The sequence below is a fragment of the Glandiceps talaboti genome, chromosome 4 (assembly GCF_964340395.1).
Source record: "Glandiceps talaboti chromosome 4, keGlaTala1.1, whole genome shotgun sequence".
NCBI lineage: Eukaryota > Metazoa > Hemichordata > Enteropneusta > Spengelidae > Glandiceps > Glandiceps talaboti.
The window spans coordinates 12587194-12600340 of NC_135552.1; the positions used below are offsets into that span (position 1 = coordinate 12587194).

General features: G+C 34.9%; 1 protein-coding gene across 1 annotated transcript in view; it reads left to right on the plus strand.

Annotated features, from left to right (window-relative positions):
* The window catches only part of LOC144434170 (uncharacterized), a 61699-nt gene that overhangs the window by 39246 nt on the left and 9306 nt on the right, over positions 1-13147 (plus strand). Inside the window, exons 4-7 of the mRNA XM_078122624.1 lie at positions 1949-2057; positions 5868-5975; positions 7102-7333; positions 11364-11461. Coding sequence (XP_077978750.1) covers positions 1949-2057; positions 5868-5975; positions 7102-7333; positions 11364-11461 — 547 coding nt within the window. The remainder of the gene's footprint in view (positions 1-1948; positions 2058-5867; positions 5976-7101; positions 7334-11363; positions 11462-13147) is intronic.

The following is a 13147-nucleotide window of genomic DNA, read 5'->3' on the forward strand; positions in this document are numbered from 1 at the left end:
AACTTTGCCTGTAGGAAAATACTGTCAGTTGATGACAATAGAATACAAGCTATCACAAGTGTTGTATTGTAGTGTGGTTTCTATGCATCAGTTCTGTTGTATAGGCAAAGAATATAAGGTCAAACAAGTTAAAATCAGAATGTGACAGAGGAGGTATAAATCAGTCTGTGGTGTCTAACATATGGTAATATAAGTTTATGACACTTCAGCTTGTTAAGTATGTCGTGCTATTTTTCGCAAGTGTGCATGTTGGGTAAACTTTGATGGCTTTTGGCAAACTTTGGGACGATAAAGAAAATGCTGAGTAAGTCAAAAAAAATTCACTCAGGCATCAATTTAAATATCTCCCCCCCCCTCCCCCCTTCTAAGTTTCTGTATTCATGCATGTACAAATATATATAATCATGTAGACTGAAATCCAAGCGATGTGGAAATAAAAATTCAAAATCAAACCCCCATTTGCCTGGATACTAGGCTAATAATTATGAGATACCACCTACATGTAGGTACACAGTAGTTTTGTTATATTCGAGGAAAACCCTGATAACTAAAAAGGAAGAAATCAGATCAAAAGTTGTATAATTTCCCATCCAATGTACTGTCGTTAATTTTTGTTTTTCCGAACTCCTGGTAAAGTGACTTGTGAATTCATTTTGTTTTCAGAACTCCTGGTAAAGTGACTTGTGAATTCAGCTAGATATTACCTACTTATCACAATTATCCAAAACAGTGTTGTGTGCAAAGTTATAATTTTGTGATTCTGTGAAGCATATGCTAAACAACCCTGTGTATGTTGATTGATTTCTGAAACTGCTATATTTATGGCAGTATGGAATTCAGTATTTTGTCTAATCATCATCTCAAAGACCATTTATTGTCATTCCATTGTGAACAGATATGTATGTATGTATTCCGTGACAGCCTTGACACTTACATTCCACAAGGTTATTCTAGGGCACACACACCCACAATTTTATTACAGTACATGTATAACTATCATATTAAATGTTCATTGTGTGTTCCTTCTATGACGATGAGAGGAAAAATAGATAGAATTTATAGCTGGGCCAAATTTTAATAAATTCATAAGACTTGTGAGAAAAAAAAAAAAACCTGAACCTCTGACATCATTACGATGCATTTAAAAAAAGAGAGGCGTTTACAAGTGAAATAATGTAATACTAGTATTCATTTGAAATAACGATACCCGACTTTGACTTTGATATATTTGTAGATTTCTTATGTTGTATATAGGCCAGAGGCCTTGTAAAGCAGTAAACATATTATTATTATATAATAAATAAGTCATGATGTACCAGTCACTTTGTGGTATAACCAACATTTTTTGTACAGGAATAGCTTCAGAATAAAACATTCACAGGACAGCTAAATAGCACTGTTGTTCTGATTTGATAATGATTTGAAATATGACATAGTACTTACTCTATTTGCTACCCTAAGTATAACTATTATTACTGGAGTAAATCTGGTAAAGTATCCATACATGTAGTTCACCAAACATTTTCCGGGGGTTTTTTTTCCTGAATTTTTTTTTTTTTTTTTTGAATAAACAGATTTGTGAAATCTTGTGAAAGTTTTACAGTTTCTTTTACATTACCTGCATGTATGACAGTGTTTTTGTTAGAACCCTAGTCATGGGGAGAGGAAGATTTATATTGTACAAACTTTGTGTAGTTCTATACTGTAATTTGACTATGGCAGTGTAGTTTGTGTAAGGAACTTCAGCAGATTTTACTTTCTTACAAACGTCAACCAGAAAGCCTTCAAGACTTGTTAAACTGTGTTGACCTACATAAAGCAAGTCCCACATTTTTCTGTTCACGTTACTTAGTTGTAACAATAGGTAGTGATGAGCCCATTGTGGTGAGGGGGGATAATGGTCAAATTTGTGTATCTAAGCATATGTTGATCTCTGTTTAATTTGCAGTTTGGCGGTGATGGACTTACTGGTCCATGTCGCAGCTAAGAACAGACTAAGTCCCAGCAGTCACGAAGTAAAAGCTCCTTCACCTTATCCAGGAGAAGACCCTATAAAGGTTTGTGTTCAGTTTGTTATTGTGCAATCCGTACATTGTATTGTGAATATCTATTGTACATGGTATGGATAGAAATATGCCTGATACATTCTTTCTTCTTAGCCATATACTAGTCTCTTGCATTAGCAATGCAAGCTGTAATTTGTATGGCCAGGAAGGCAATTGTTAGAGCCCCATTTGTCTCCATTGTGTGTTCCCAGTTTATTGTATTTTTCCGGCACTTGATGTATGTTTGGTATGTATCTGTAGGGAAAGAACATGCCAAACAAACATTCCTAACCAATGTGCCCGCAAATTAAGGACGGAAATGTTTGGTATAGGTAAAAATGGTTACTAAAACCTAGGATTTCTTGTGAATTACCATATACATGTATTGGGAGATAAGGGAACACGTAATCATAGTGCATCACATGACATTGTTATGCAACAGATACAGTACATGTCAAATTGGTTACAAGTTCAAGGGCACATTGCTCCAGACCATATCTTACTCTCAAGTATAAAAGGTTAAATATGTACTGTGAACTTTGTAGACTTGAAGTGAAAGTTCTACTCAACCCAAAATACCACAAATATTCTAGCTGTGGTAATGAAGGACACACCCCTTTTGTATGCTAATGATGTACATTTACATAAGTCCACAGTACATTGTATCATAGACCCTCCACCCATTGAGGGTCTATGATTGTATAGACTTTCTTCGTATTTAAAATAATAGTACTGACATCAATTCTTCAAAGTAATAATGAAGCAAACCAAAGAAAAAACCCGAAACTTTAGAGTTAGAGATAGTTAGTTTTGATGGTTTGGTTATTAAAAATATATACATTTATGTTGGCCAACTATCATGAGGAGCAACAGGGGAAAGGATCCATAGATAGTCTTTCATCTAAAAATGTATCTGACAGTAACACTATCAGTTCTTGCCAAAACAAAGAAGAAAAATTGTGTTCACACAATTTGTTTAGTCATGTGACATCATACTTTAGCTTCTCATAGTATTTTATAAAATGCACAATGTTTTCAAAATTTGAGAGTCGACAGTTTAAAAGAAGATATACTGCAGTCATGCCATTAAAACCAATCAAATACAGTAGTTCCTTTTGACATTGTCATGGTTAGCTGTAACATTGATTACATATTCATACACAAGTTCTCTTCTTCCACTTTTGATTGAGAAACGGACATGTTTCGAAACACATCACTTGTCCTTCTTCAGTGTCCAACTGGATTTGACAGAATGATCCAAATTTGATGGAGGTGTTGAGTAAACTGGAGGTGTGAAAAGGTTTGCTTTGATATATGTAAATTCAGGTGTGAAAGTACTTGTCAGTTATGTAAATCTAACTGTCCACCTTCTGTGATGATATCACTGTAAATTGGTGAAATGTCATATTTTCCTACATTGGCATATGATTACATACTGTTAAACCATCTTGTTTTTATGCTACTGTCTGTCAAGTGAAGTGCTACCACTGTGGTATTAGTGAAATTTACAGCCATCCAGACACAGAGATAAGTCTACCTGTGTTGTCATGGTGATAAATCAGGTGTATCACATGACCCCTAGAATGTCCTGTTGCTATGAATTAGACTTATCTTCAAGTATTTGACCTTATGGCAGCAATTCTTTGTGTCAATGAAGAATAAACCAAATAGTATTTTTTAGATGTACTGTCAGTGTTTGTCTAAGGTAACAGTACAAAACTGGTAAAATCGTCACATATTTCAGTATTTTGCTGCTGTATAATTTTGCTGGGGAACTTATATATATGTAAGAAACCCAGGTAGACTTTGCCTCATCACTCACAACGAAACCACTGTGCTAGTCTGGAAGCTGTGTTTTATTACAATACATGACTATATGTACATTACATGCCCTTTTATACAGGAATATTGTATCCCAGCGATATTTGCCTCTAAGGTGGCAGATATTCGCCAAAATGTTCCATTTTGAAAAGAAATAACAACAATTTGTTGTTTAGAATTAGAACTTTCCATTTTAACAGTCATTATTAGTCCCTAGGTCTGTCACCAAATTGTAATGTTGTTGAAAAAATCTACAAAAAAAAAAAAAATGCAACATCCACAGTCTGTTTAAAATCCGGAACCCAGCAGATACAGTGTATTTCTGAAATGTACATGTACAGTAGGGAATTTAAATTTGTAAAGTAATGATTCTACAAAACACATGATATGTTATTCCTCAGTAGAAGAATTCTTGTTTTATATCTTCCTAAACAGGTGATTGTATTGTTTGGATCCTGACATTTGATGTTGCAGGTGTTTCATGACATTTTAATGTCACAGACATATATTTCACAGTAGTAAGTTGGCAAGCGATGGGACAAGGATCATGATGGCTCCCTTTAGACTTCAGTCACTTATCCAGGGAAAATAACTAGATAAATTGATTGCCAAGGGTTATGGTTACTCTGCTGTGTATGCAGGGTTTTATGAGACTCTGGAGTCATGATGTGATATTTTATCTATACTTGTATATCCTACATTCATTTGTATTTTTAACCATACAACAAATTGTCAGTTGTATATTCACAAATTAATCTACTACTTGTTTATAGATTCTTTCGCTTTGACACTTAAGTACTTGCTTGTATTCAGGTCCCCCTCCCCCGGCTGTGTGGGAAGTCAGTTATTGCCATGTTTGCTTGACTGTCACCCCACTATTCCACCCTCTTTTGGCTGAAGGATAGATAGATGCCTTTTATTCCTAGTACATACTTTTGTACACTTAATACAAAGATAACAATAGAGATGTTTGGTGGACTAGATAAACATTGTAAAAAAAACCCATATATATAGTCACCCAGCAACTAAGATGATGACCATAGTATAACAGTAGAACTATTGTGTATATTGCACAGAAGTGTGCCCTCTAATGATAGCCAAATTTTGTTGTTGTGAGTCAAAATGTTAAAAACCGGCATTTCTTGTGAGTTACCACATAGTAAGAGATGGGGGAACATCAAAATTTGGTGCATCGCTAGAAATTGTGTGCATCAGTAGCGTGTCAAATTGGCTTAGAGAGGACACTGTTGCACAGGTATGATAGACATATTTTGAAAAATTAAACTGTACATTTGTGCTACAACACCACTGGTGCTATTTTGAATCTATGCTGTGTTCGGTGATTTCACATCATCATGCCTTCAGGAAATGAAATATACACAATAGCGTGGATTCCTGGTTTAGGTAGACATGCTTTGAAGGAAGAAGAAGAAAAGAATGATAACCCTAGTCTCCATTCAGGAATGAAAAAAAAAATTGCACTGAAAAAATGCCTATCATTCCCTCTATTGTCCAATACATGCCTTTCATGAATAGAAGAGAAAACATAGGAAAAGAGTAATTCTGTAGGAAATGAGAAACGTGAAGGTTTTGGTTAATGAGTCTTTCATTCAGGAAACTAAAGCATGGAGTAATTTGTAAAGAGGGGATTTACATGGATTTTTACATGGTTTAAGATAATGTCAATGCTCTCAGTTGAAAGACTTCCAGCTTAGTGTCCTGATGTGTACATGTATATACTGATTTGCGTGGCCTGAATGATTCATCATGCAAGTGTTTAGTCCGCAAACTAAAGGCAGCCGTCTTACTGTCCAAACCACAGCTTGAGACAGTAAGACCACAAGTCTGGGGGTTATTAGATGCTCCTTATCATTAGCAAGTGTGGAGGAATGTCCACAATAAATGTTTCAATCTTTACAGTGGGGTACTGAACAGAAGTGTACACCTATAACCACATGTATTATCAGGGATTATAACATGTCAAGTGTATTGTTTTTACAGTTTAAACCCAATACCCAAGTGAAAGACTTAGGTGTGAGCGCAGTAGAAATTGTGCCAAAGAAAGCACCAGAATCCAAGGTTCCTCACAAGAAACCGGTCATATTTGAGGTAAGGTTTTTTACATAAATACCTCAAAATCTGATAATATGGACACTTGACTGTTACTATATAGCTACTTCTTTATTCAGGACATACCAAATAAAAAAACATTAGTGCATGTTTATTATCAAAACCTTGGTAGATGTCAATTGTGGAGTAATGATAGTCCAAAATTTGTGGCAGTTTTTCTGTAGTGTGTAACCTAGGAAGTGTCATGCCACCCCAGTATCAGTCATTATGTGAGAATAGTGGCAGGTAGAATGACATGACACCTCATAACTTATAGACTGGTCTGCCAGTAATCTGTAACATGTACATATATGTATCATGCCACCCTACATGTATCTGCCATCATGTGAGAATAGTGACAGATAGGGTGGCTTGATGCCTTATAACTTACAGACTGGTTTTTGAGAAGCTGTTCATGATAAACTACTGAATTTGGATTGGAAATTTGTGAACTGTGTGACATTTATCAAATTTGACTTTATGTCATCAAAACTGATTATGTTATCAATGCCAGTCAATCTGGACATTTTGTTATTCAAAGGAGTCATGATATTGATCACAGTAGTAATAAAACCTTCATGTATTTTGATGATTAATTTGATACTATGGTATGCATACAGGAACCCTAGTCATGGTTGTCCTGGTTGCTGGGTTTCGTGATAGATACATGCCAAGTTGCTAGGTTCAAAGCCCATTATATGTAGTTCAAAGTATCATTAAATAATGAAATGACAGTAACTTTTCTGTTATTGTCAAATTTTTGACCAGTTACTTGTTTTCACGATTCAGCAAATTTTAGTTTAGAGAGTGAACCCACACAAATATAGCCTAAATTCTTCTGTTTGTTGTTGATTTAGTCTATTTCAACTGTGAGTTGTTGGTATGACCCAAATCAATGATGTGCATGGAATATAGACTAACACAAATGTACATAAATCAGAAAGTCAAATTTCTGACCAGCGACTTATTCTATTTTTTGCATTTTTAGCAAACTGTTCATCTGACCGTTTGATTGTCAACAGTAACAGAAGTTTGTATTGAGAGTGAACTTGAACAAATGTGCATATATCTGAACATCAACTTTCTAACCAGCAACTTACTAACTAACTTTTTGTCACATTTTCAGAAAACTGTTCGTCTAACAGTTCGATTGTCCAAAAACAAGAAGTTTGTGCTGAGGGTAAACCCAGAAAAAGCTCTATGTGAGCTGTTACCTAAAATCTGTGAAGAACACGGTGTCGATCCTTTCCACTGCACTCTCAGATTGATCAGTAAACCAGAGGAAGATATAGATTTATTTAAAAGTTTAAATGCTTATAATTTACCAGAAAACGAATTACTTTTGATAGATTTAAGAGGTAAGTTTGATAAATACTTGTTTTATTTTCACTCTATCACTGTTAACATACATAATTTTTTTGTAAGCTTACTGTGTTACTTCATCGACTTCAATGTTTTTCCTTGTGCTATAAACCTTGCAAAAGAGGTGGTAGTCTAGAGGCTATCTGAGGCTTTGAAGATCTCTCTTCATGGGAAGAGGTTCAGTGCCATGGACTACAGGAGTGGGGTGGTCGGAAATCATGTAAAATTTGCATAAGTTTTAATACCTTGCACCAACGTTTGGTAGGAGTCTCTTGATCTCAATACAGAAATCACATGAGTTTGTGCAAGTTGATTTAAAAATGAATAGTGTACTGTCAGATAGCTGAATTCAGTCCTATAAACTGTAGTCTAGAGGCTATCAGTGGCTTCGATTATTGTTCTCTTGCAAAGAGGATCTATTAAAGCCATGGTAGACAGTATCTTTAATTCATATTCTGTAAAGGGACACAAAAAAGGAATGATTCAGTGATATGAAATTTGAGATGTGTATATATACAAAGTTTGCATCATACATAATACATGTATGTGTAATTTGATTACCACAGCATGGCTAATTTCCTGGAACTGCACACAGTTCTTTGATTACATGTACATACTAGAATTCTCGGTACCTGAAATAGAATATCACTGACTTGGTGCATCATAAAAATAACAAGCTTTCAATTTCTTGGTCGACAACATAACTTCCGCTCCACACGCTTCACATGCATTACTATAGTCACGCATGAGAATAAGACGGCCTTCTTGTTCTATTTTGACCTAGTAGGAGGTAAAAAATTATTGCATGCAGGTACTGAGAATTCTATGTATGCAGTAACTAAAGCTGTACATTGTGAACACTGAAGCTGTACATTGTCTACATTGTACATAGATGTTATTTTAATATGACACCCCATGGTTTTACACAAAGGTATTATTTTATGGTTTAAAGAACTAGGGGTTTGTTGTACATGTGTGCATATGATATATAAACAAAACCTTACAAAAGTGTCATAAGAAACAAAATATATTTATAAAGTGCAGACAGACTTAGATAAGCATAGATATGTTAAAAGTTAACACTGACCAAAGATTTACATTAAAAATTAAAAATAAAATACATGTTTATTAAAATAGCAGTAAAAATCAAGCACACTTGTTTTTATTACTTAATAAGAAAAACAACCTAATTTGCCAGTAAAACATGATAGTTTGTTGTACAACTTGTCTTAATTATATACACCTCAAGTGAAAGATATGAATTGGGTTTCCCAGCAGTGTTGTTTTTGTGGTTCAAATCACTGCTCAAACATAGCTTTACTATGATTGCACTTTCATGGTTACACTTGTAGTGATAGGGATACTTCAGATTTCATTACATATGATTACTTGCACCTATGTATTCACACACTAGTAGTATTTGCACTGCAGTGAAATACCAAAAAACATTATTGGATACATGTAGTGAGGTCATGATCTTTCTAGCACATGAAATGCCATGATTGCACTATATGAATTTTATGGAAATTGGCTGTTTTGGATAGACATATGTAATCGTAACAGAACCCAGAATGCTGCGAAAGTGCCAGTGTGGGTATTTGGGGATATATGCTTGCTGTGGTTTCTGCTGCAGTTTCACTTCATTTGCTCTTGAAAGTACGACTGTAGAGAAAAGTACTCTGAGTACACCTCACTCGCACTCACACATCAGTGGGTTCTGTCATAGCATTCAATATACTGGTACTACACATTCACATGTGATAAGGGATAGAAACACTTACGGGGGATGAAAACATTTATAGATGATAAGTTGGAATAGTTTAGATGGAAGGATTTGTCACTGTTTGTGTTCTACATTGCTGTCAGTTATGCAATGTTAGTCTCGGTTACCCAGCCTCTTGCCACTGGGGGGCTGAGCCTACGAGATCACCCGAAATGAGAGTCTGGGGAAACAAAATTCAACTATCCCGTTCAGGAAGTAGCCTCTGGAGCAGTGCATCATGGGGAGTACTTCATGTCCAACATTGCAGGCTGAACGATTTGGGTACCTTCACTACAGATTATTATTTCTCGATTGACTGATGTATATTAATTACAACAAACAGGCCTCATAAGCCCATTTTTTATGCTTGGAAGAAATGTAGTGTGTGATTTCCATCGCGGGGTAGTTGGAACGTGGTTTCCCCCAGACTCTCGTCTGAGTGGTCTCGTAGAAGAGCCCTCAGAGGTGAGAGTCTGGGTATTAAAACAGACTAACACAATGTCAATGTGGAGACCCCACAATGATGAATCTTCCAGTCTAGGAATAGTGGAGAGGTATGAAAATTTCATTCCTTCTTGAGGCTTCTAGAGCTTATATGTGGCTTTGGATTAATATGTGGCTTTGGAATAATATGTTCAAAATTTTAACTTACATGTAAAACTGTAAGACACAAAATTGTCCCCTCTGACTGTACATAGATAAATATTTGCTAAATACTTACACAAAGACACTGTTTTATGCTGTAATGATATTCATAGATCAGTTTTTGAATCCAAATACAATGGATTAATCACTCAAGTTACATGGGGTCACATAAATTACCTGTCCTATGTGTATGCCTATAGTCACAACAAAACATTTACTGCCATTCAGACACATTTATAAGTACAATTCCTGTATCTAAGTAGCCATTTCAACAAGAATTAGCCCCATTGTGTAGATAAATATTTGCTAGAGGCTTACACAAAGGTAGTTTTTATGATTTAATGATACCTAGATAGCATTTTTTGAAGTTTTTTGTGCATTCCAAGCTGAGAATATGTAGACATGGTGAAAACAGCAGCTAGCAAGCATGCTTTTCACCAGAGCAGTAGTTGAAGCGCCCTCTAGTGTCATAGATTTTATTCTTATCAGAAGATGTGTAATTTGTAACACCCCAATGCTGGCTCTTCTAATAACTTCTATGTTAGGAAGCAACATTTCACAGCACATGCATTGGTCCCTAGTGACATGAAATTAGACAGTCATGTATACAAGTTGTGTAATACCTTTCAACCTTTTTCAACTTTGTAAGAAATATATAATCTCTCACTACATTCCCTAGTTTAAGATCATCGTAAGAAAAGACCTCTACTTCTCAAGTTCTGTGCATTACCTCCTGTTTACTCTTCCATGAATATTAATTAAGAAATGTCTAATCTCTCATGACCCTTCCACAGTTATTAGAATTTTCAATGAAACAAAAGTAGTATTTAATAACTCCCCCCCCCCCCCACACCCCACCTCCATAGTATTCTTTTATTCTTTGTCTTCCAAACTTAAAGCTTTCATATATGTTAGTATTGTTACATTGCCATCAGCAGTACATTGTAACTATATAATAACCTTGCTGTCAGAATCTTGGTTCAACCATGGTTAACCACTATTATTGACCATAATATACCATGGCTGGACCATGGAGTGAATAGGACTCACCATTTACTTAGTAATGAAAATTTCTACTCAGAGATGAAAGATTTCTTGGAAGTGAATCCCTAAGTTTCACTGACGTCTTGTTAGCATTGTCAGAGGTTTACTACAATGGACCACTGTCATGTGTCTCAGAAGTACCACATAATACACTCCTGACATTACTGATGAGATGTCAGTGAATATTTGGGATTCACTTGCAAGACATTTTTTGACTCTGTGAGCAGAAATTTCCATTACTATGTAAGAATGAACCCCAAGTCCCTGAACTTTCATTCTCACAGGACTGGCCATGATTTTGACTGTAAATGTCCCCACCAGTTCAGTCCAGACCATGGTCAAATAGACCATGTTTTGGACCATGGTTTACCTCAGTTTAAGCATGATAGACCATGGTTGGACTGTGGTATAAACATGACTGATGATCTTTGACTGTGCAAGTGAAGCAGCACAAACTCTATGAAAAATTAAAAAAAAACATATTCGGACCAGGTTGTAAAATTAACTATATGTAGGTCATGGAGAAAAAATTCTTGTAATCTCTAAATCTTGTAACTTTTATTTCTCCCAATCAGCACCAGTGCCACAAATGCCTGTCAAAGAAGAAAAACCTAAAGATAAGAAAAAGAAATCAGTGTTTGGTTTCAGATCTTCTACTAAAAAGAAGCACAAGGTAAGGCTATAGTACAGCTCTGTGTGTGCACACCACAAGGATTAACATGTAAAAGGTAGTCATCAACAAATTTTGCACTACCTCAGTAGGTAAGACCTGTTTACCAATTTCTGTTTATCCTCTCAAAATAACTTAGACTTAGTAAAAATCACCCTCCCCAAATTTCAGCATGATAAAATAAAATGCCATATAATTTTTGGTGACATTTTAGATTAATTGATCATTTATTGTCCTTTTGTAAAATTAATTTTATCGTTTATTTTGTAAAATTTTATTTGATGATAAAATGATGTATTCTAAATTGTTGGTAATATTTCAAATAAATTTTACAGTGTATTTATCAGTGGTAAATTTTGATTTTAGTTGTAAATGTAAAATAGTTTGGCAAAATAGCGATAGTGCAGTCAAATTTGATAAAATGCTAAATTCTAAATTATTGATGTTTTAGTTAAAATTTATGGTTTATTATCAGTGATTTTGAGTTTAAAATGTAAAAATAAAGGTTATAGTTCAGTTAAATGCTGATAATTCAGTTATATTTTATGTAATTCTGTGTTCTGTGTAGTAAATTTTTATTATATTTTGTAAAATGTGTAGTAGTCTGCATTGTTGTCTAAAGAGTAAGCACAAAAATAAGGTAAAATCAAATTATTTTGGTGTTTCGTCTTGTAGTAGTGGTTATAAAAAGAAACATGAATGAGAAATGCATTATCTTTCATGATTTTGGATTATTGTGTTTGATTTGAGATCTTTCTGTAACTTGAACATTGTCCTTTGAGTGGCAGAGCTGAATCTCCAACCAACAAATCATTGTTGTTTTCGCAGAGAACCAAAAAAAGTAAAATGACCAATCACTATACACCCATTTGTGTAATTTCCTACATACCGGTAGCACAATAATAGCTATAGTTTGTATCTGTTTCCATCTTGTCAAAACTTCATATGCCACAGTCGCATCAGACAATTGTCAATATTGTCAGTTTATCAAACACTGTTATTGTGTCAGGCGAAAATCATGAAAAATACTGCAATCTCATTCATTGATGTCATAGCAGCTAACTAGGTCATCTTGTATTAAAACTGTTCAACATGTTCTCTCCTCACTTTAAACCTCATTCACATTACCAAACACAGCGTAGAAAAAACCCACAAGTAATAATATTCTGCACGTCACTCAACTTTACCCTCACACACAGAGTTCACACATGACTATGTACTGATGAAACGAGACTTACAGATTCCTCATATTGGATACACTCTTGTTAGCTACATGTGTTTATTCAGCAACTAAGGAACCATCAACAATAAGAAGTCTTTCTAAAGATAAAGCCAGATTTAAACATATGACCTATGACCTAGGCTTTGAGTAGTGAATGGGAGGGGGGGGGGGGGCATTTCAGCCATTTGTTTTGGAATTGATTAGCAAAGCTTAAAGTATCTGTGAATTTTGATATTTCAAACTAAAAGAGTTCAAAATAAGGTGACTGATGATAAGATAATATTCACAAAAACACACATTACAAAAATGAAACTGTCCTGAACACAAAATTACTTTGATTGAGGTTTATAGTGAGGAGTTAAGTGGGTTTAGTGGTTTATATGTACTAGTACTTAGGATGTTGTATGTGTACAAATTTCAGCAACATTGAAAATCTGGTGGTAATATGATTCAAGTTTTCATATCGT